This window comes from Lampetra planeri, chromosome 63 (genome assembly GCF_965212315.1).
Source record: "Lampetra planeri chromosome 63, kcLamPlan1.2.h2, whole genome shotgun sequence".
In the NCBI taxonomy this organism is placed as follows: Eukaryota; Metazoa; Chordata; class Hyperoartia; order Petromyzontiformes; family Petromyzontidae; genus Lampetra; species Lampetra planeri.
In genome coordinates this window covers 1,468,003-1,489,790 of record NC_136169.1, presented here as the reverse complement: position 1 = coordinate 1,489,790, position 21,788 = coordinate 1,468,003, and the positions used below count along the sequence as shown (strand labels likewise).

The following is a 21,788-nucleotide window of genomic DNA, read 5'->3' as shown; positions in this document are numbered from 1 at the left end:
TCGGTTATTTGGTCCAATGAGCGCGTGGTTTGCCAGGAGTTTGCCTAGACAGCCGACGCGTTGTTGCGCGCCCAGCGTAGTGATGAGAATTGGCGGCGGCGATGGTGCGGTTGCTCGTAAGGACTGGCGGTATTGGTGGCCGGCGGTCGTAATGGTGCGGAGGTCGGTGATGGTGCAGCTACTTGCGATGGTAAAGTTGCTCGTGGCGATATGACTGCTGGCGGTGTTGATAGCAGTGCGGTTGCTGCTGGCAACAGTGGTGATGGTGCAGTTGCTGGTGATGGCAATGGCTGCCAGTGGTCATGTCCCTGGTACTGTGTGACCGCGAGACCTCAGCATGGTGCCACCCCCTGACCTGCGTTGTCTCTGCCTCTGTCCCCATGGCGACCGCGTGGACGCGGATGCTGGGGCCCTGGGCCTTCTCCCCGGACTCCGTCCCTGTGCCAGGATTTCACGTCGGTAAGAACCGCACCCTGCCGGTGCAACCGCCACAACCAATACAACCGTCACAACCGGTGCTAGGATGTCTCGCGTTTCCCTCCCCCCCCCCCAATGTTTTAGCGGACGAGCCGAGCTCCTGAATATTCATGAGACCTGGTCACGATTTTAATCCGATTCGTCACTCAACGTCAGTTCCCTTCCTCACCAACGCGTACGTCAAATTGAGTGTGCGTGTGTGCGCACGAGACGTTCGATTATTTACACGGATTCGTGTAGATTCTACACAGGTGGCACCCTAATGACACGCAAATGACACGCAAATGACACGCGGGCGGTACAATCTGGCTGACCGCAGCAGATAAAACCACAGATATTAGATGGTGGACGGTGGGGGAACATGAGAACCCAATATAAACGATGCGGGAAGGACTCCGTTTAAAAAATTAACCCAATTGTTGGATGTAATGGTGAGATCAGATCTCGGCAATTAATTCAATCGTCGCTTTCCCCGCTAATCTGTGATCCTCGCGGTGACCCTTTCAGGCCGCTGTCTCGGCTGCTTTAACGAGGAGGGCCGAGGAGCAGGACCCCTCGTTAGAAATTGACTCGTTAATTATTTAACCAGCGACGGCATCAGTCGCTGTCGCTCGTGCCAGCGCCGCGCTCGGCCGCCCGCACGGCCCCGGCGTTAGGATGGCGTCGCCAAATTTGCGCCCGTCGGCGACGCCGAGAGAAAAATCGCAAACGGCGTCGCCATCGTCATCGACAGCAGCAGCATTTGGAGCTCCGCTACTTTTCTTTCGAGCCGGGGCATCTCCGGCCACCACCTGAAACGCGCGCAAGCAGCTGCTACCGTCGCTTCACTCCCCCGGCGTTGCACCGCTTAAAAATCTCTTTTAGGAGAAGAAAACGGATTACTGCAACATTAGCAGCCCAGATGTATAAACAGAGGGATTTGCTGCTACTGCGGCGGTGGCGGCGGTGGCGGCGGTAAAAGAGTCCACCCCACGGGCTCCGGGCTCCGCCGAGGGTTGCCCCCTACACGCGGCGCAGATCGGCCCCGCCGAGCATCTGGGCCCCGTTAGCGGCCGAGAGAAAAGGAAACAAAGTCCAAATTGGATTTGGGGGTAAACACGGAGGGGCGCGCCACGCTGAGCGATCCGCCTAATCCTCTTAAGTGGAGCGAGCACGCTGGGGGGGGGCGGCATAGGGAGGGGGGGGGGGATGGGGGGGGGGGCAAGCTAGCGAGCCGGCCCGGGATTTGGCCCTCAACATCTGGGCCTGCTGTGACCGCTCTGGATGAGGCCTCTCTAAGCCTTGGCTCCTGGCTCCTAGAGCCGCTGTGAATTCACACCCCTGTCCCACCAGCGCCCTCACCCGCCGCCCACCTACGCCGCCCGGCAGGCTACGTCCGCTGCTCCGTGCGCTAATTACCACGCAAGCTGGGGGGGGGGGGGGGTGAGGGGGGGTGAGCCGAGCGACTGGGAGAGGAGGCTAAGTCGCACCGTCTGGGAAGGATTTGCTCGCTCCCCGAGTGCCCTGAAGCACCCCTCCACGTGCCGTCGCGAGTTTTGTGCCGGATCCTCGGGGAATCGGAGCACCCGCTTCCTCGCTGGCTGCCCCGCTGAACTCCCCCGAAACGAGCGAGTTAAGCTACACATTCTTTATCTGTGCTGGGCGAAGGGTAGGGAAGGAGTTGGAAGGACGGGGAAAGATGGGGAAGTATGTAAGTCTGTTGAACTTCTTTCGCACCGTACGTAGCCAGCCGTGATAATTGGAGGTGCGTCTGACGTCATCACAATCTTATTTTATAGTAATTTATATGGCGCCTTGACCAAGGCACTTGAAAGAGACGGTGGTGCATGGGCATGTGACGGTTCGGATGAGGTGAATACAATAGATGAGAGGATGTAATGGGCGAACCTGTAATTGCGTGAATTACGTAAAAGAAAAATTGACGAGCAAATGATTGGATGGATGGGTACTCAGTGAAGGCCGTGAGGAGAGAGATTGTGAGGGAGGGACAGGAACGGTAGTGGTCAGAAAGGGGAGATTAAGGGGCCGTAGTGGTCGAAGAGACCAATGCAGTTAACGACCGGGTGTTTGAGCGGATTCTTGGCCGAACCCTTTGGTGGATGTATCTCGCGTGTGACAGTGGTGCACGGAAGGATGGGGGAAGGACCAGGAAAGGGAGTGAAGGACTGGAAAGTCTTCATCTTCTTGGTTCTTTGTGTAAAGTCACGTAGAAGGGAAATAATAAAATAAAAATAAAACATAAAATACAATTCTTACGACGCAAGCAGCCGTCCTCAGGTGAACAACAGGTCTGTCGGAAAGACAGCGACTGGAAGGTGTTGGCGGGAAGGATGGGGAAGGACGGGGAAGGATGGGGAAGGATGGGGAAGGTTAGCTAGTATTGAGAAGGATGGGGGAAGAACAGAGAAGGAGAGTGAAGGACTGAGGATGGAGAAAGACAGGAACGGACCGGGAAGTACTGAAACGGACGGTAGAAGGAGGGGCGGTCCCGTGCCAGCTCAGACACAGGTCCGCCGTGTGAGTGCGCGCGAGCGAGTCAGCGAGTCAGCGAGTCAGCGATTCAGCGAGCCAGCGAGCGAGCGCCGCTCGTTTACTGCAGCGCTCGAGCCGTGGGGGCGGGGGGGGGGGGGCGCGCGACGGAGGTCTCCGCCCCCGCCCCCTCCCGTGCGTGGACCTCGCGACGCGGGGAGCGGAGGGAGAGATACGCTCTCCTGAGCGGAGCGTGGTAGGTGGCGGCGGGGCGGGGGGCGGGGTACAGGCTGTCCAGGGGCACACCCTCTCGCCCCCATCGCGCTGTTTATTGTCGTTTGTGAGAAACTGATCATGGTCTCTCTCCCACTCCCCCTCCATGCCCCCCCCCCCCCCTCTTCTGTCGACACCTCCGTCCCCTCGGTGGCTCCCGGCCGTGGACTCACCTGTGGACCGACTCGCCTGTATACTATCTCACGTGTGGATGGGCTCACTCGTGTACCTACTCACCTGTTGGTGGGCTCACTTGTGTACTGACTCACCTGTTGGTGGGCTCATCTTGGGATGACCTCACCTTGGATCCACCTGCAGGGGGTGAGTAGCTGCCGTGCCCTAAAACTAAACTAAACTTTACTTCTTCACCAGGTAAGGCCCCACTGAGCTACGTAGCAACATGGCCACAAACGATAGCCCAACGAAGTGGAAATGTTCTAGCAGCCAAGTGCTCTAAACACGTGATGTTGATTCTAAATGTGGAGGGGAAAACGGGAGGACCCGGAGACAAATCCACGCGACGATGGGGAGAGAGACACGCAAACTCCAAATATACAGGAGGCGTCAGGGTCGAGATTGAACCCACGACCTCCTGCACACCAGGTGAGGTAGTTAACATCTCACCACGGGGAGAGCGAGAGACACACCAAAACTCTAAATATACAGCAGGTGTCAGGGTCGGGATCGAACCCACTACCTCCTGTATACCACTTCAATGGCTACACTCAATGGCAGAGCCAGGATTTTCAGGTAGGGGGGGCAACCCCTCCAGCAATGAAAAATGATAGAGGAGTTGTTAGTAAGTAAGGACTTGCCCCTTGCTTTTTATTCGACGCGTGTGCGGCGATGGCGCAGCCATCGATCGAGGGTCGAATTCGAACCGCGTTGTGTGATCGGCATCGCGCTCGCTGAAGGTGTTTGCCTTCAGGGAAGTCGTGGACTGCCTATGCAACTGGGCACAATTCTGTGAGCCACTTATAACCGCTTTTCCGTTACTTATTGCCAATTATGGACTCAGACTATTGTTCTATCATGTCATAAGAGTCCCTGGCACGTAAAAATATGCGACACAGTGTCAGTGGGGGTCGCAAAATGCCGATTTATTACTAATAAACCCCAACGAAATCCCTAATTTCGATCGGATCATTTGGGGGGCACGTGCCACCCCCTCCCCCCCCCCCCCACTGGCTCTGCCAGTGGCTACACTCTGTCGCCCTCCTCTCGTCCGCAGGGGTGTGCTGTGCACTATCGGTGGACCCCTCGATCAGAAACAAAAATCACTCCCTATCATCCGTGCAGTTATCTTCAAGTGCAGATAATAGGACTATGCCTCGCAGTGCTCTGACCAAATTTGGCACACTCATCAATGACACAATGTGCCCTTAGAATAAAATATATATATATAATGGCCGACGTTTCAGGTAGTGGACCTTCTTCAGGCACATACATGATGTGTAAGAGCCGTTCTGCATAGCACGTGTGCCGTGCGGAAGCGCCATTGCTTGATCATCGCCGATTACACGTTTTGTCTTTTAAGGCCACACACACACACACGTGGTGTTAGTGATAACGAGTGTGTCCAGTTGTTGTGGGATTTATATTCATCAAAGTCACATTGAACATTTCACTTGGTTATCGGTGGAGTTTCATCAGTTCTCTGCACAGTTGAAAAGTGCCTTCTGTGGGTTAGCAATCCGGCTGGGTGGCATCGTGGTTTAGGTGGCCTCTACTCACAATCTGGCTGGGTGGCGTGGTTAAGGTGGCCACTACTCACAATCTGACTGGGTGGCACTGTCAACACGGCAGCAGCAACATCAGCAGATAATTTGACCAAATCTGTGTCGTTAAGAGCCTCCACCACCCGACGCAGCCATACGAAGTCAGTTGTCACGTGGTGTGCAAGAGTGAGGGTAGAGGGGTGAGGAGGTGGGGGGGGGGAGAGTTGGGGGTGAGCAGGGTGAGGGGGTGAGGGTCAGCGATGCTCAGGGAGCTCTGGGTGTTTGTGGCCGGATTTGGGATCAGAAAGCTCCTTTAGCCTCTTCTAAACAAAGGCCAATGGGACTTCTCGCGCCATTGACTCCCGGCCGCTCACAAAGCGGCCGCGATGAGAGGCGTTTGAAGCCACGGGGGGAGCCCCCACACACACCCAGGAGCCCCCCCCCCCCGCGCCACACACAGCTCTGTCATCTCCAGCGTGATCCACCCCCCCACCTCACAACCACCGCTACCAGCAGCAACAGCAACAACAATGTGACACCGCCACCACTGCCGCCACCAACACAAGCAATAACAGCGACACCACGGCCACCACCGCTACTGCCACCGCCACAAACAGCTCCGTCATCTCTCTTCCACCCCCTCCATCCCCTCCATCCCTCCCACTGCCTTCACCACCACCAGCAGCGGCAACAACCAGTGGCGTAGCTAGGATATTTTGCGCCCGGGGACGAACTATAAAATTGGCGCCCCCCCCCGTTTAACCGCATACCAAAATGTAATTACATGACATGTAGGCTGTGTGTGGCGGGATATATAAACTTTTAGGTTGAGGTGTAGATTTGTGCAGTCGTTTCAGGCTGCTGCGCCCGCCGCAATAAGTTATAATGTAACGTTGTAAGCCTCATTTTGGCGCCCCTTTACCTTGGCGCCCGGGGACATATGTACCCCCCTGCCCCCCGCTAGCTACGCCTCTGGCAACAACAGCAGCACCACCACCACGGCCGCCACCACCACCAACATCTCCGTCATCTCTCTTACAGCCCCCTACAACTACCACCTATAACAAACAAACACAAAAACCTTTAAACTATTTTTATTTTACCAGGTAAGGCCCACTGAGCTATTTAGCTTTTTTTCCAGAAGCGACCTGGCCACAAATGATAGCTCAACAAAGTGGCTTGTGTGGAAATGTTTAACTGCCAAATAGTCTCAACGCATATTTCTAAATGTGGAGGGAAAGAACGGAGGACCCGGAGAAAAATCCAGCACCCACCCCATCATTCCAGTCTAATGGTGGTAGGGGTAGAGGGGTAGGTGTCGAGGGGTAGGTGTAGAGGGGTAGATGTAGAGGGGTACGTGTAGAGGGGTAGGTGTCGAGGGGTAGGTGTCGAGGGGTAGGTGTAGAGGGGTAGGTGCAGAGGGGTAGGTGTAGAGGGGTAGGTGTAGACGGGTAGGTGTAGAGGGGTAGGTGTAGTGGGATAGGTGCAGAGGGCTAGAGTCTAATGGTAGGGGTAGGTGTAGAGGGGTAGGTGTAGAGGGGTACGTGTAGAGGGGTACGTGTAGAGGGGTAGGTGTATAGGGGTAGAGTCCAATGGTAGGTGTAGAGGGGTAGGTGTAGATGCGTAGAGTCTAATGGTAGGTGTAGAGGGGTAGGTGTATAGGGGTAGAGTCTAATGGTAGGGGTAGAGGGGTAGGTGTAGAGGGGTAGAGCCTAATGGTAGGTGTAGATGGGTAGGTGTATAGGGGTAGAGTCTAATGGTAGTGGTAGGTGTAGAGGGGTAGAGTCTAATGGTAGGGGTAGGTGTAGAGGGGTAGGTGTATAGGGGTAGAGTCTAATAGTAAATTTGGTGTAGAGGGCTGGAGTCTAATGGCAGGGGGTTATATGGGTACAGCTGGGGAGTAATTCACTGCCTGCGTCCCCTCCCTGGCCACAGCCGCCACGCTCCACGCGTTCGCTAAAGACGCAGGAAAGAGTCACTCAGCGGCGACGCGCCGGGGCCACCGCTGGATGTTTACCGTAAACACGGGGGGGGGGCGGGCGGGGGGCTGGACGGGGGGGGGGGGGGGAGAGGCCTGGTGTGGGAGTCAGGCCCGGCGGCCGCTCTCACCGGGCGAACCACCGCACCGCTCTCACCGGGCGGCCGGTGAGAGCGGTGCGGTGGGCCGCAGGACCGGGTGTCGAGTGAGGCTTGCCGCACGCGCACGGCGTTCCCACCCTGGGCTCGTGTTCTCGGCCGGCGGTGCCGCGCGCGTGGGGGGTAACTGCTGATTGCAGCGGCTATCTCGGTGCAGAGACGCGTGTGGGTTCACGCTAGAGAGTGTGTGTGTGTGTGGCTTCACGTTAGAGAGTGTGTGTGTGCGTTCACGTTAGAGTGTGTGTGTAGGTTCACGTTAGAGAGTGTGTGGGTTCACGTTAGAGTGTGTGTGTGTGTGTCGCTTCATGTTAGAGTGTGTGTGTGTGTGGCTTCACGTTAGAGTGTGTGTGTGTGTGGGTTCACGTTAGAGAGTGTGTGTGTGTGGCTTCAAGTTAGAGTGTGTGTGTGTGTGTGTTCACGTTAGAGTGTGTGTGTTGGTGGGTTCACGTTAGTATGTGTGTGTGGGTCGCTTCATGTTATAGAGAGTGTGTGGGTTCACGTTATAGAGAGTGTGTGTGTGTGTGGGGTCAGGTGAGAGTGTGTGGGTTCACGTGAAAGTGTGTATGTTGGCTAAATAGGGGACACAGGTGGTGCACCTGCCAGTCATCTCAGTCAACCTGTAATGCGGGCGTAAACGGCTTCGCGGATATGACGTCATGGGGGGAGGAGTTAGGTCACGTGGGTGAGAGGGGTGAGGTCTAAAGGGAGAGATACCGGAAGAGACGGGAGAGTGTGGGAGACTGAGTTAGAGTGAGGCCACGCAGGGCGGAGGTCGAGGAGTGGCGAGATCGCCACACACACGGGGGAGTAAGACTTGGCACCGTCGGCCAGCGGTGACCAAGCGCGGAAGAACGACGGGCAGCAGTGGAGCTGCAGTAAGAGCAGCGATGGAGCTGCAGTGAGCGCAGCCGGAGGACTGCACAAGGGGTCTGCAGCAGAGCTGCAGAGGTGTGGAGGCTACGGGAGCGAGGGCAGCTACGGAGCTGCCAAGGGGAGAGCTCTGAGCGAGGGCTGTGCGGGAAAAGTGTAAGAACCCGAATAAAGGACGACGGAGACAGAACCAGGATCGAGTTCCTTATTACACTGGTGTCAGAAGTGAAACGGCATGTCAAAACAGCTCAGAAGAAAGAATATTCCTGCGCCATCGTCTGCTACAACATCCTACGACGACGACCTTCCTCGGGCGGTCGACCTACCTGCGATGGAGGAGGAGATCCGTGCGGGAACAAGTGCGGGTCCGGGAGTCGAAGAGGTCGCCGCGTCGGTGGACCCGTCTGCACCTGTGGACGCGGATTGGCGATGGAGGCAGATGGCGGCGCAGCTGGAGACGCTGAAAATCGTGCTCGCGCAATTGTGCGAGCTCGTCACGCTGAGGACGGCGTTGGGGGGAGCCGATGGAGGTCCGCAGGTCGCTGCCTTGCCTCCGCTGTCGGCGCCATTGACCACGCGGCAAGAAGACGCCATCTTGGGCGTGGCAGGAGAAGAACGGCGGGAAGCCGCCATCTTGCGCTCTCCGCGGCGAGAGGCCGCCATCTTGAACACGCGGCGATGCGACGCCATTTTGAATATGCCGCCTGGTGAGTCATCGGAGGAGGACGGTGCAACAAGGAGTCGCAGTCGTCATCTCACGACCGTCAAAGAATTCTCCATCGGGGGCGATTGGAGTGCTTTCGCCTGCCGATTTCTGGCGGCGGTACGCTCAGCGAGGTGGACGGACGCTGAGGCTTTGGAGGTTTTACCGACTCTTCTCGATGACGAGTCGGTGAGATTCTTCCGCTCCATCAAGGCGGAGAAGAAGAAAACATTGAGAGGTGTTTTCGACGAGATGGCAGATGCATATGAGCCACCGGATGACGCTCATCGCCGGTTTGTTCAACGTCAGCGAGCACCCGAGGAGTCGCCGGTGGCATACAGGGATGCGGTATTGGAGTTGGCCATGGCTGCATACCCGGAGACGGAGCCTGACCTGCTCGAACCTCTCATCTTGGGTAAGATGCTCGAGCTGTCCTGGGATTTGGGGATTCCTATGCCGGTGTGTGGCCACGAAAAGCTTACGTCCCGGGCGGCCCCTAAATGTCTTGATGCCCAGTTCAACCTGCGCCGTTGGAAGCAAGTCACGGCGTGGACGGGGGGACCCATCGTCGAGGGAGGTGCCGCGGGTTGGGATCCCAAGAAGGCGGTGTACGTTCCTGACGGGGGGGGCCCGCAGGAGCTGACAGCCGCCTCTGCTCAGTGATCGGCCCGCAGTACGCCGGGGCTGCGATCTGCGCCACCGCCACGGGAGCGTCGGGACGGGGTGCCTGCGGCGCGGCGTAATAACATCGACTGCTTCCGCTGCGGCCGTAAAGGCCATTACGCCAGGGACTGCTGGCCCCGCGTCCCGGGTCCGCCCCAGCAGGAGGCCTCGTCAGCGGACGTGCCACGGAAGGATCCTCCAGGACAGGCAAGTCGGTGCGCACCAGACACCCGGCAAGGCTTGACACCTCACTCATCACCGTTGTCGTGCGATCCGGGTGTTGTTAATAACGGGGGGAGGCCATCGACTGGGCCACGTCGCTCGGTAACGCAGTGGCGTAAATTGGCACGTCGGGTCGTCGCGGCCGCTACTGGCTCGTCCACCGTACCTGGTTCTATACAAGGGGTGGACGTACGTGTGTTAGTGGATTCCGGGGCGTCCGCGACCATTATATCGGATGTCATTTTCCATCTGTTGAACATCCCACCTGAGGCCGTGCGTCCGGTATACGATTCTTGCGTCGCTGCCAACGGGGGTAGCATGGGCATTGTGGGCCAGGTGGACGCTACAATATCTATTGGGGGAGTGTCGGCCTCGGGAATTGTGTTAATTTCGAGGTCCCTCGCGGTTCCTTGTTTATTGGGAACTGACTTCCTGGCCAAGATGCCCATTCTAATTCAAATTAATCAAAACTGCATTGAATTACCGGGTGGCCGTAAAATTACGTTTCTACCGTCGCCCTGGGGGCGACCTGCTCCGGTCGCTCAGGTGCAGGCGTTGTCCGAGGTATCTGTTGATATTCCACCTGGCTCACAGATGCTTATCCCCTTGCGATATCAGAAGCCTGTACCTGGTCGTCAGGGTGCAATTAGAATTTTGTTGTCGCCGTCCGCCACTATAACGGGCGGAGCGGCGCTCGTGGGGGCGCAAACTATTGTCCGGCATGACCAGCAGCCGTTTCTGCAGGTTCTTAATGCGAGTTCTGAGAATGTGTGTGTGCCGGCTGGTACGGTTGTGGCGCATGCCACTACGGCGTTTACGGCACAAGATCATCTGGGCAGCCAGATCGTGGTTGGTGGTGTTTCAGGTCCTGGTGCCGCTGATAATCGCTGGATCGCCGAATTGTGTGGGGAAAATTCTTCCCTTTCCGGGGAACAACGTTGTGCGCTTCGTAAATTATTATTGAGTTATTCTGATGTGTTTAGCTCCGACGATTTGGACTTGGGACGCACCTCGTTGCTTTACCATCACATTGACACAGGGGACGCTGCCCCTATTCGGTTGAACTCGCATCGGATGAGTCCGGCGGAGCGAGATCAGGTTCGAGGGGCAGTGGATGACATGTTGGCTGCGGACATAATATCTCCATCTAACAGCCCATGGGGCGCGCCTGTTGTTTTGGTTAAAACGAAGGATGGCAAATTGCGCTTTTGTGTCGACTTTCGTAAGTTGAATAAAGTGTCTGTGGCAGATGCGTACCCCCTGCCGCGTATGGACGACTCCCTCGATGCCTTGTCGGGGGCGAAGTTCTTTTCAACGCTGGATCTCTCTTCGGGATTCTGGCAGCTTCCCCTTGACGAACCCTCGCGGGAGAAGACTGCTTTCCGTACGCCGCAGGGGTTATTCCAATTTAACTGCCTCCCGATGGGGCTGAATGCTGCCCCTGCCACATTTCAAAGGTTGATGGAGTTGGTGTTAACGGGGTTGCAGTGGGAGACGTGTCTGATATATTTGGATGATATTATCGTCTTCAGCCGCACATGTGATGAGCATTTACTGCGGTTGGAGGCGGTGTTCGCCAGGATGCGATCTGCAAATTTGAAATTTAAGCCTAAGAAATGTCACCTACTGCAACGGTCCGTGCGCTATTTGGGGCATATCGTAAGTGCGGACGGGGTGGCCACGGATCCGGACAAGACAGCATGCATCCGTGACTGGCCGACCCCGGCCACGGTGGTGGATGTACGTCGCTTTTTGGGCTTTGCCTCATATTATCGGAGGTTTGTTCCTGATTTCGCGACGATCGCGAGGCCCTTGCACCTCCTTACGGGTAAAGGAAGGAAATTTGCTTGGGGACCGCCGGAAGAGGCGGCGTTTCAGAGCCTACGCGATCGACTGGCTACGGCACCGACGTTAGATTATCCTGATTTCGATCACCCCTTCATTCTGGATACGGATGCGAGTGACACGGGCATTGGGGCCGTGTTGTCTCAATCAAAAGGTGGTGTGGAACGCATGGTGGCGTATGGTAGCCGGGTTTTGTCTCCCGCAGAAACTCGCTACTGCGTCACACGCAGGGAACTTTTGGCTATTGTTTTCTTTCTCCGCCAATTTCGACCGTATCTCTACGGTCGTTCGTTTATTGTTCGCACGGATCATGCGGCCTTGCAGTATGCTCTTAAGATGGACCAACCATCCGGCCAGTTGGCGCGGTGGCTGGACACGCTGCAAGAATTTTCCTTCCAAATTCACCATCGGAAGGGGGTGCGTCACGCGAATGCGGACGCGCTTTCTAGGTTGCCGCAGCCATCCCCTTGTGCGTGCGCGTCGGGGACGCATAGATGTGCGCCGATTCAGCAACCCCCTCAGCCTGTTGCGTTGGCGGTCGATGTGCCTGAAGCTCCGAAGGAGCCGGGACCGGCTGATGGGATTTTAAATATTCCAAGGGCTGTGTGGATTCGGGAACAAATGTTGGATGGTTCATTGGTCTCGTTACGGAATCGGACTGCGACGAAGAGTGGGGGACTGGGTACGGGTGGTATGCCGGAAACCGCTCTCCGCGATGGTCTGCTAATGTGGAGGGAAGGGTTACAGGAATGCTGGCGTCTGGTTGTACCGGCATCCTTGCGGTACGAGTTGGTTAGGACTCTGCATGGGGACACGCTTTTACATCTGGGGGTGCAGAAGACCCTATTGACGCTGCAGCGAGATTATTTTTGGCACGGCATGACAACGGATGTCGTCGGTCACGTTCGCGCGTGTCCCGATTGTGCCCGGCGGAAACCACCTAAACAACCATATGTGCCGCCCATACAGTCTATTCAGGTGTCTAGAGTTAACGAATTGGTGGCGTTGGACATTTTGGGACCCTTCCCGCCATCCGCTAAGGGAAATAAATACTTGTTAGTTGGGGTAGAGTACCTCTCCCGCTGGCCGATGGCCTGGCCTTTGCCTGACCAGTCAGCGGCGTCTATCACAGACACCTTTCTATTCGGGTACGTTATGGACAAGGGGGCGCCGGAGAGGCTCCTCACAGACCAAGGCCGTAATTTTTCTTCAAAATTGTTGGGGGAGGTGTGCGCGGCTCTTGGGACTAAAAAGATACGGACATCTCCCTACCATCCGCAAACGGATGGTATGGTCGAACGGCTAAATCGGACATTGTCCGCCATGTTGTGTCACACCGTGAGTGAAAAACAATCGGATTGGGATTTGCATATGCCTGGGGTACTTTCGGCATACCGAATGACGCCGCATGCGGCTACAGGATATTCGCCGTTTTTCCTTATGTATGGTCGCGAGAACGTGCCGCCAATGGATGTGCAGTTGGGAACTGGAGTGAGGGGACCTGCTAAGCCTCTTCCTGATTACATTCGGTATACTGTTCGCCGGGTTACTGAGGCACGGGAGGGGGCCCGCATGGCTACTGCCAAAGCCCAGGCCCGGAACGAGCGGTGTGCTCGACGCTCGAGGGGGGAGTGCCCCTGGAAGGTGGGGGACATGGCCTGGCTCCATTGCCCGCAGGTGCGGCCAGGTACCTCGCCAAAATTACACAAACCATGGCAAGGGCCGGTCCGCCTCATCGAGGTTCCCAACCCACAGTCTGCGCATGTTCGGTTTGGATCTCGGCGTTGGTTCGTTCACACGTCGCGCTTGAAACCATACGTGGCCCCTCGAGACGATGCGTCATCTCCCGATGTTGCCTTGCCGGGGTCTGTGGCTGCCGACTCATCCTTGCCTGTGCCTGTTGACCTTGCAAGAGCGCCTGTCGTGCCTTTTACAGACAAGCCGGCCGTGACATTGCCGGAGACAGGAGACTCTGCTCGGGGTGTGCCTGCCACGGCTGCGGGGACTCCGAGCCCCGCCGCCCCTCCGACCCCGGCGCAGACACGATCGCGACGCACCCCCGACGCTGGGCCTTCAGGGACACGGGACCGGGACGTTGACGGGCCTCCAATAGCGACAGGAGGACTTCATCCTGTCGCTCCTAAAACCCCGTCACGTTCCCGGTCTGCAGGAGGGCCGCCGCCCGTCCGGGACGGACCGGCGACCCGAACGCGCTCAAAGTCCCTTACATTTCGTTAAATTTTACAGTTGTGTTGTTGTTGTTATATTTATTGTATGCTTCGTTGTCCTTGAATGTGTGATGGTTGTGTTCGCTCGCATTACTGGTCTCGTTATTGTTCAGCCGAGGTCGGCTGGATTTTCTCTACGGGGGAGGGTGGTGTAATGCGGGCGTAAACGGCTTCGCGGATATGACGTCATGGGGGTAGGAGTTAGGTCACGTGGGTGAGAGGGGTGAGGTCTAAAGGGAGAGATACCGGAAGAGACGGGAGAGTGTGGGAGACTGAGTTAGAGTGAGGCCACGCAGGGCGGAGGTCGAGGAGTGGCGAGATCGCCACACACACGGGGGAGTAAGACTTGGCACCGTCGGCCAGCGGTGACCAAGCGCGGAGGAACGACGGGCAGCAGTGGAGCTGCAGTAAGAGCAGCGATGGAGCTGTAGTGAGCGCAGCCGGAGGACTGCACAAGGGGTCTGCAGCAGAGCTGCAGAGGTGTGGAGGCTACGGGAGCGAGGGCAGCTACGGAGCTGCCAAGGGGAGAGCTCTGAGCGAGGGCCGTGCGGGAAAAGTGTAAGAACCCGAATAAAGGACGACGGAAACAGAACCAGGATCGAGTCCCTTATTACAAACCCATGGCACCTGCAGGGTCTGTCCCGTGACCTCCCGTCAGTGAGCCTTCCGACACTTCACGTGGCCTCAAAGAGCACCTGCCCTGGCACAGGCACCATGGTGGCTGTCGTTGTTGTGTGTAGGTTCGTGTTAGAGTGTGTGGGTTTTTTAAATAGAGAGTGTGTGTGTGTAGGTTCGCGTTAGAGAGTGTGTGGGTTTACGTTAGAGCTAGTGTGTGGGTTCGCGTTAGAGCAGGGGTGGTTAACCCTTTCTCTGCCAAGGGCCATTTGGATATTGAAACATCATTCGCGGGCCATACAAAATTATCAACTTAAACATTAGCCTGTTCTATTTGGTCAAACATTGAATTAACTCACCCCTAACGTGATGGCTTGAACTGCTTCTCTTTGGTGAAGCGCGTGATGTTAGTTGGCGTTGATGATGATGCTGCTACTCGCAACTGCTTTTCCAGGTTTGCTCCTAGATTTGTTGAATTTCGAGTCCTGCCTGCGGTTGCCTTGGCAGGGCCACACCAAATGATTTTGCGGGCCTCATACGGCCCGCGGGCCGGACGTTCCCCACCCCTGCGTTAGAGTGTGTGTGGATTCACATTAGTGTGTGTGTGGGTTCGCATTAGACAGTGTGTTTGTATGGGTTCGTGTTAGAATGTGTGTTTGTGTGGGTTCGTGTTAGAGTGTGTGTTTGTGTGGGTTCGCATTAGAGAGTGTGTTTGTGTGGGTTCGTGTTAGAGTGTGTGTGTGTGTGTGTTTGCGTACCGGCTGCACTCGCTGTTGTGGAGGTGTTTTTCTGACCATTAACTGTTTCTCGTCCCCTTCTTCTGCCGTTGCGACACTGCCACCCGGGGCGACTCTTCTCTCCAACCTCAGTTTGTAAGTGTCTCCTCAAACCTGTTCACGTGATAGTGCGTGCAAGTGTGTCTTCACGTGAGTGTGTTGTGGGTTCACGTGAGTGAATGGGTTCACGTGAAAGAGTGTGTGTGTGTGTGTAGCGCAACGCGATAACCGCTGCACTACCACTCCCCACACGCTCACAGATCCACAATCACGCACTCACTCTCACACACACACACTCGCGTACACACGCACGCACGCGCTCAGCGCCCCGTGGATCGGCTTATGCAAAGAGCGTGGGGAACGGAGGTGGGGGGGGGGTCTCTCAGCGTGGCCTTGATGGCATTAGCGCCACTCGCTCACTCGCTAGCTCCTCGCTCCTTCCCCAGAAACCCGATTATCTCGGGCTCAGGCTCTTCCCGGGAAGCTCACGTTTCTCGCTGTCTCCCCACCACCGTCCCCCGCTGCCTCGCTCGGTGGCGCCGCGGTTTAACCCGCGGCTACCCCGTAGCGCTTCCTGGATTGCGTTTAGCTCCGAACCTCGTTCGCCCGGCCATCAGCCGCGCGGTTAACCCAGCGGTTAACCGAGTAGCGCTGCGGCTCAGAAGTTACCCCGGCACGCTCGGTGAATCGCTGTTAGCCCCGATCCTCACACACCTGTCGGTTAACCCCGCGGGTAACCCGGGAGCGCCGTGGCTTTCTGTTACCGCCCATGTCGGCGTAGATGAGCGCAGCCAGTTATGGTCGTCACGTCGACGAGTGCAGAGAAAATTGCACTTGTTGTGTTTTCTCATTTAAGTTTACCCAATTGCGCGTCCATGCTCCAAAGAATGGCCCGAAACGTCGCCTGTTATGTAATCGTCCTTTTGAGGCCACACACACACGGTGTTGTTATAGATGAACGAGTTGAGTTTGTTGTCATTTGGTCTCGTGCACCACTGCCAACGCAGCCGCAGCAGCAAATCATCCGTTAATCAAAGCCAGTGGGACTTCGATTTAAAGCTTTCGTGACTGCAGGGATTCATCTTCTTGGTTCTTTCGGTAAAGTCACGTAGAAGGGAAATAATAAAAGAATTAAAATAAAACATAATAAAATAATTTTCACGACGTTTAGAAACGTCGTGAGAATTAGTTTTAGTAACGTCGTGAGAATTATTTTATAATGTTTTATTTTTATTATTTTATTATTTCCATTCTACGTGACTTTACCGAAAGAACCAAGAAGACCAGTGGGACTTGGTCAGCATGCGTCACGTCTGGATGGGACGGTGGCCGGCGATGATGGAAGTTGCTGCTGCTGCATTGCGAAACCCGGGAGCGGCGGCCTTCATCCAACAGTGAATAGACCTTGGCTGCTGCTGCTGCTGCTGACGGTGACGGTGACGATGATGCGTATCTCTGGCAGACAGCGCTGCACTGGGCGGCGAAGCACGGCAGCGTGGAGACGGCGACGCTGGTGGCGGAGGCCGGGGTGGACGTGAACGCTCGCTCGGTGAGACGCGGCGGCGCCCCGCTATGACGGCACGCTCCGTTGTGGTGGCGGCAGCCCGTTAGAGCAACACGGCCGGTTATAACGGCGGTGTCGTGTTATAACGGTGGCACCTCGTTATAATCGCAGCATTGGTGTGTTGTTATAACGGCACCCCCTGTTATCTTGGCACGCCACGTTATAATGGTACACCTCGTTATAGCGGCATGTCCAGTTATAAAGGTGACACATAAAGATGCCCGGTTATAACAGCAGTACGAACTCACCCCGTACTCTGTCAGTGCCCCTGTCCTGAGACCGACGTACCATTGTGCTGGGGGTGACGTTGTGACGTTGAACTAGGGGTGACGTTGTCCCGGGGGTGACGTAACGTTGTACTGGAGGTGACAGTGACGTGCTGGAGGTGACGTGATGTTGTGCTGGGGGTGACGTGACGTTGAACTGGGAGTGACGTAACGTTGTGCTGGGGGTGACGTCCCGGGGGTGACGCGACGTTGTACTGGAGGTGACAGTGACGTGCTGGAGGTGACGTGACGTTGTGCTGGGAGTGATGTTGTGACATTCTGGGGGTGACGTCCCGGGGGTGACGTAACGTTGTACTGGGGGTGACGTGATGTTGTGCTGAGGGTGACATGACGTGCTGGAGGTGACGTGACGTTGTGACGTTGGTCCTGGGGGTGACACTGTCCCAGGGGCGAGCACCGTGGAGGGCCCCGGGTGACGCCGTCCCGCGGCGTTGCGAGAGACGTTGGCGGCGGCCCCACGCCGCCGGGCAATCGCTGCCGGCCGTCCTCATCTCACGCGCACGTTAGCCTCCACTTGAAAGTCTTTCTTGCTTGTTCTCCTGCTCTCTCTCTCTCATTGACGAGCGGCAAGCGTTGCCCGGCCGGCAAAGGCCGCCCCCCCCCCCCCCGCGTTGTTTGTGTGTTTGCGCTCGCGTTTTGTAAATAGAGAACTCTCCGCGGAGATGCGACGGCTCCGCCGCCGGGAGCCGCCAGCCCCACGTTGCCCGCGATGTTTATGTGCTCGGGTTAATTTGTTTAAACGCCGCGCGTTCGTGCGTTCGTCGGAGGGAGGCAGTGGGGTGGTGGGCGGGGGGGAGCTTGAATTCTCTGGTGCGTGTGGGCCTCTGTGTGTTCCTTCCCCAGGCAGGTGTCTGTGTGTGTGTGTCTTTTGATTTTTGTGCCTGTGTGTCTCAACTAAAACTTAACTATATTTTATTATACCAGGTAAAACCCACTGAGCTTATGTAGCTATCTTTCAAAAGCGACCTGGCCACAAATGATAGCTTAACGAAGTGGCTTATCATCGTCTGCACATTTATAGCAGCCAAATACTCTAAAACACGTGACGTTAATTCTGAATGTGGAGGGGGGAAAACCCGGAGGGCCCGGAGAAAAATCTGCGCGACCACGGGGAGAGCGACACGCAAACTCCAATATATATGCGTCAAGATCGGGATTGAACCTATGATCTCCTGTGTACCAGGCGAGTTAACATTCCGCCACCGTGTATGCGTGGGGGAGCGATAGAGTAGCGGTTAGCGCGCTGCGCTACAAACCCAGCGACCCGAGTTCGATTCCCGCTCGCGACCAACACCAAAGTGACGATTGTTTTTACCTGTCCTGGGCCCTTGTCTGCATGTGTGTGTGTGAATGTTGTTGTTTTTTATTGGGTGCCGCGAGTCGTTAGCGGAATGGGTGAAAGTGTCCCGTGTGGCGCAGTGGACGGGCGGGGAGAGGAGGGAGCGGGGGCTGGTGCGGGGCGGGCGAGGAGGGTGTGGTGGGGGGGTGAGGGGGGGTCAGTCGTGGAGAGGGAGGGGCCGTCTCAACAGCTCTATCCCATCCCCTGTAATTACCTAATTAACTCCCAGCCCGCGGGTAATGGCGCGGCTAAACAGGAGCCGTCAGCCGGAAACTAAATCACGAGCCAATAATGCGCCGCGCGCCGTCGGAGCGGGGGAACGCGCGCCCGGCGCTGGTGGTGGCGGGCGCAGCGCCAAGCGGGGGGGGCGCCGCGGCTTACTCGGCTAACCACCGCTAACGCAAGCGCCACTGTTCACCGCCGTCGCTATTCACCGCGAATACCGTCGCCACCTTTCATCGCCACCACCATTCACGGCCAAGCCACTGTTCACTGCCATGACCGCAACTACCGCTATCCGCCTCCACCCACCGCCACCAACATGATGATGACCAACACCACCACCACTACCACCAACACAACCGCTACCACCACCGCGACCACCACCGCTATCACCTTGCTGCCACTGCTGCCTCTGCCGCCACTACCGCGACTACAGAGCCACGTCCCCCAGCTCTCGAATCAGCCCTAATCCTAACCTTGTTTGGGAAAGACTGCGTCTACATGGAAATTAAACCACCACGGGTTACCCCTGTCCCTAATCCTAGCCCCATCTTTAACCCTACCCCTAAACTCTACACCTAGCCCATTCCTTAACCTTCCCCCTAAACTCTACACCTACCCCTAGCCCCATCCTTAACCCTACCCCTAAACTCTACACCTAGCCCCATCCTTAACCCTACCCCTAAACTCTACACCTACCCCTAGCCCCATCCTTAACCCTACCCCTAAACTCTACACCTACACCTAGCCCCATCCTTAACCCTACCCCTAAACTCTACACCTACCCCTAGCCCCATCCTTAACCCTACCCCTAAACTCTACACCTACACCTAGCCCCATCCTTAACCCTACCCCTAAACTCTACACCTACCCCTAGCCCCATCCTTAACCCTACCCCTAAACTCTACACCTACCCCTAGCCCCATCCTTAACCCTACCCCTAAACTCTACACCTACCCCTAGCCCCATCCTTAACCCTACCCCTTAAACTCTACACCTACCCCTAGCCCCATCCTTAACCCTACCCCTAAACTCTACACCTACCCCTAGCCCCATCCTTAACCCTACCCCTAAACTCTACACCTACCCCTAGCCCCATTAGGCGCTACCGCTCAGCGGTCCCGTGACGCTATTTCTCCGCCTGCCGCCGCTGTCTTGAGCGAGGCGGAGGGAGGTGAGGCCGTACAGCCCCATGAGTCCCTGCGACCCCACGTCTGAGCATCTATCCCAATGTTCCTCCGCCCTCATCTGTCTCCCAACGTCCTCTCGTCCCCGCGTCCCTGCATCACAATGTCCCTGTGTCCCAGTGTCCCTGTGTCCCAGTGTCCCAGTGTCCCCGCATCCCAGTGTCCCCGCATCCCAGTGTCCCAGTGTCTCCGTGTCCCAGTGTCTCAGTGTCCCAGTGTCCCAGTGTCCCCGCATCCCAGTGTCCCCACATCCCAGTGTCTCAGTGTCCCAGTGTCCCAGTGTCCCTGCATCCCAGCATCCCCGCATCCCAGTGTCTCAGTGTCTCCATGTCCCAGTGTCTCCGTATCCCTGCGTCCCAGTGTCCCAGTGTCCCAGTGTCCCTGCATCCCAGCGTCCCCGCATCCCAGTGTCTCAGTGTCTCCGTGTCCCAGTGTCTCCGTGTCCCCGCATCCCAGTGTCCCAGTGTCTCCGTGTCCCAGTGTCTCCGTGTCCCTGCGTCCCAGAGTCCCAGTGTCTCCGTGTCCCCGCATCCCAGTGTCCCCGCATCCCAGTGTCCCAGTGTCTCCGTGTCCCAGTGTCCCAGTGTCCCCGCATCCCAGTGTCCCAGTGTCCCCGTTCCCCCATCTTCCCATCTCCCCACGTCCCCACGTCCCCACGTCCCCACGTGTCCCTGCATCTCCCGCTTCCCCAGCGTCTCCCGGGTTCTTTGCGGCCTCGCATTCCACCTCTGGTGCCGAGCGAACGTCTGAATAAACGCAGGCGGTTAGCGGCGTTAGCGGCGGCACTGGCGTCAGCGTTGGCCACAGCGGTGGCGCCGCTATCTCGCCGAGCGCCGGGGAGAAATTGAATCCGGCCGGCGACGACGCAACGCAGCCACACACGAGCTGCCAGGGGCGTGTAAATTACGCGCTGGGGTGGGGGCGCTCTGTGGTAATTTGTCCGTTCATGAGCCAGTGATCGAACTGTTTGTGGGGAAAAAATTATCCCATTCTGATATGATATACCCGACCCGTTTTTATTATTTTTCCTCGATGTATTAATTTACGTCCGAGCGTCCCGGCGGAGAAGAATGGGGCGATAAACGAGATTAACCGACTAATTATATCTGTTCTCATCCCTGCCCTCCCCGTTCCCCTGTGCTCCCGTGGTGCCCTCTCACTCACCCCCACACCACGTGCCTCTCTCCTCGGCTTCTCTCTCTCTGCTCCCTACTCCCCTCTCTTTCCCCCTCTCCCTCCCCCCTCTCCTCCCCCATCTCCCTCTCCCCTCCCCCTCTCCCCCCCATCTCCCCCATCTCCCTCCCTCCCCCCCATCTCCCTCCTCTCCCCCCATCTCCCCCCCCCCCATCTCCCTCCCCCTCTCCCCCCCATCTCCCTCCCCCTCTCCCCATCTCCCTCCCCCTCTCCCCCCATCTCCCTCCCCCTTTCCCCCCCCATCTCCCTCCCCTCTCCCCCCCATCTCTCCTCCCCATCTCGCCCCCCCATCTCCCTCCCCCTCTCCCCCCCATCTCCCTCTCTCTCTCCCCCCCATCTCCCTCCCCTCCCCATCTCCCTCCCACTCTCCCCCCCCATCTCCCTCCCCCTCTCCCCCATCTCCCTCCCCTCCTCCCCCCCCATCTCTCCTCCCCATCTCGCCCCCCCATCTCCCTCTCCCCCCCCATCTCCCTCTCTCTCTCCCCCCCATCTCCCTCCCCATCTCCCTCCCCCTTTCCCCCCCATCTCCCTCCCCTCCCCCCCCCATCTCCCTCCCCATCTCCCTCCCCCTCTCCCCCCCATCTCCCTCTCTCTCTCCCCCCCATCTCCCTCCCCCTCTCCCCCCCATTTCCCTCTCCCCCCCGTGCTCCCCGACGCTCATCGATGGCCGCCGCCACCGCCTCTGTGCGTCGCGTGTGGCGCGGGCGCCCTGGCAGCACGTGAGTAAAAGCGCTCCGTCTCCGTGAGTCACCGCGCGTTATTAATATTAAAAGTTAATTTTCTCTCCGCGCGCCGCGCGCCGCGCACCGCGAGCGCGCGTGGGCTGCCATAATATTTTGACAGTGACGTCCGGGTAATTTCCCCGGGAGCTGATTTACGCGGGGATTGAAGGGCCGCTTTAACGCTTTCCCGCGCCCCCCCACCACCACCAGGTCCGCAGGCTGTGCCGTCGTTGGCGAGCGTTCGCGACGGGCCACCGCTTGTTTTTCCTACAGAGCTT

The 21,788-nt window shown here is 57.3% G+C and overlaps 2 protein-coding genes across 3 annotated transcripts in view; both read left to right on the top strand.

Annotated features, from left to right (window-relative positions):
* The window catches only part of LOC144736904 (uncharacterized), a 54,361-nt gene extending 53,182 nt beyond the window's left edge, over window positions 1-1,179 (top strand). For both annotated transcript variants that reach the window (XM_078619578.1, XM_078619577.1), the window contains exon 7: window positions 448-1,179. In XM_078619578.1, coding sequence (XP_078475704.1) covers window positions 448-522 — 75 coding nt within the window. In that variant the 3' untranslated portion in view covers window positions 523-1,179. The remainder of the gene's footprint in view (window positions 1-447) is intronic.
* Window positions 1,180-7,027: 5,848 nt separating this feature from the next.
* Window positions 7,028-20,855, top strand: LOC144736902 (uncharacterized). Its single transcript, XM_078619573.1, has 2 exons — window positions 7,028-15,091; window positions 16,458-20,855. The coding sequence occupies exon 1, from the start codon at window positions 8,179-8,181 to the stop codon at window positions 9,307-9,309; it is 1,131 nt and encodes a 376-aa protein (XP_078475699.1). The 5' UTR covers window positions 7,028-8,178; the 3' UTR covers window positions 9,310-15,091; window positions 16,458-20,855.
* Window positions 20,856-21,788: the final 933 nt, after the last annotated feature.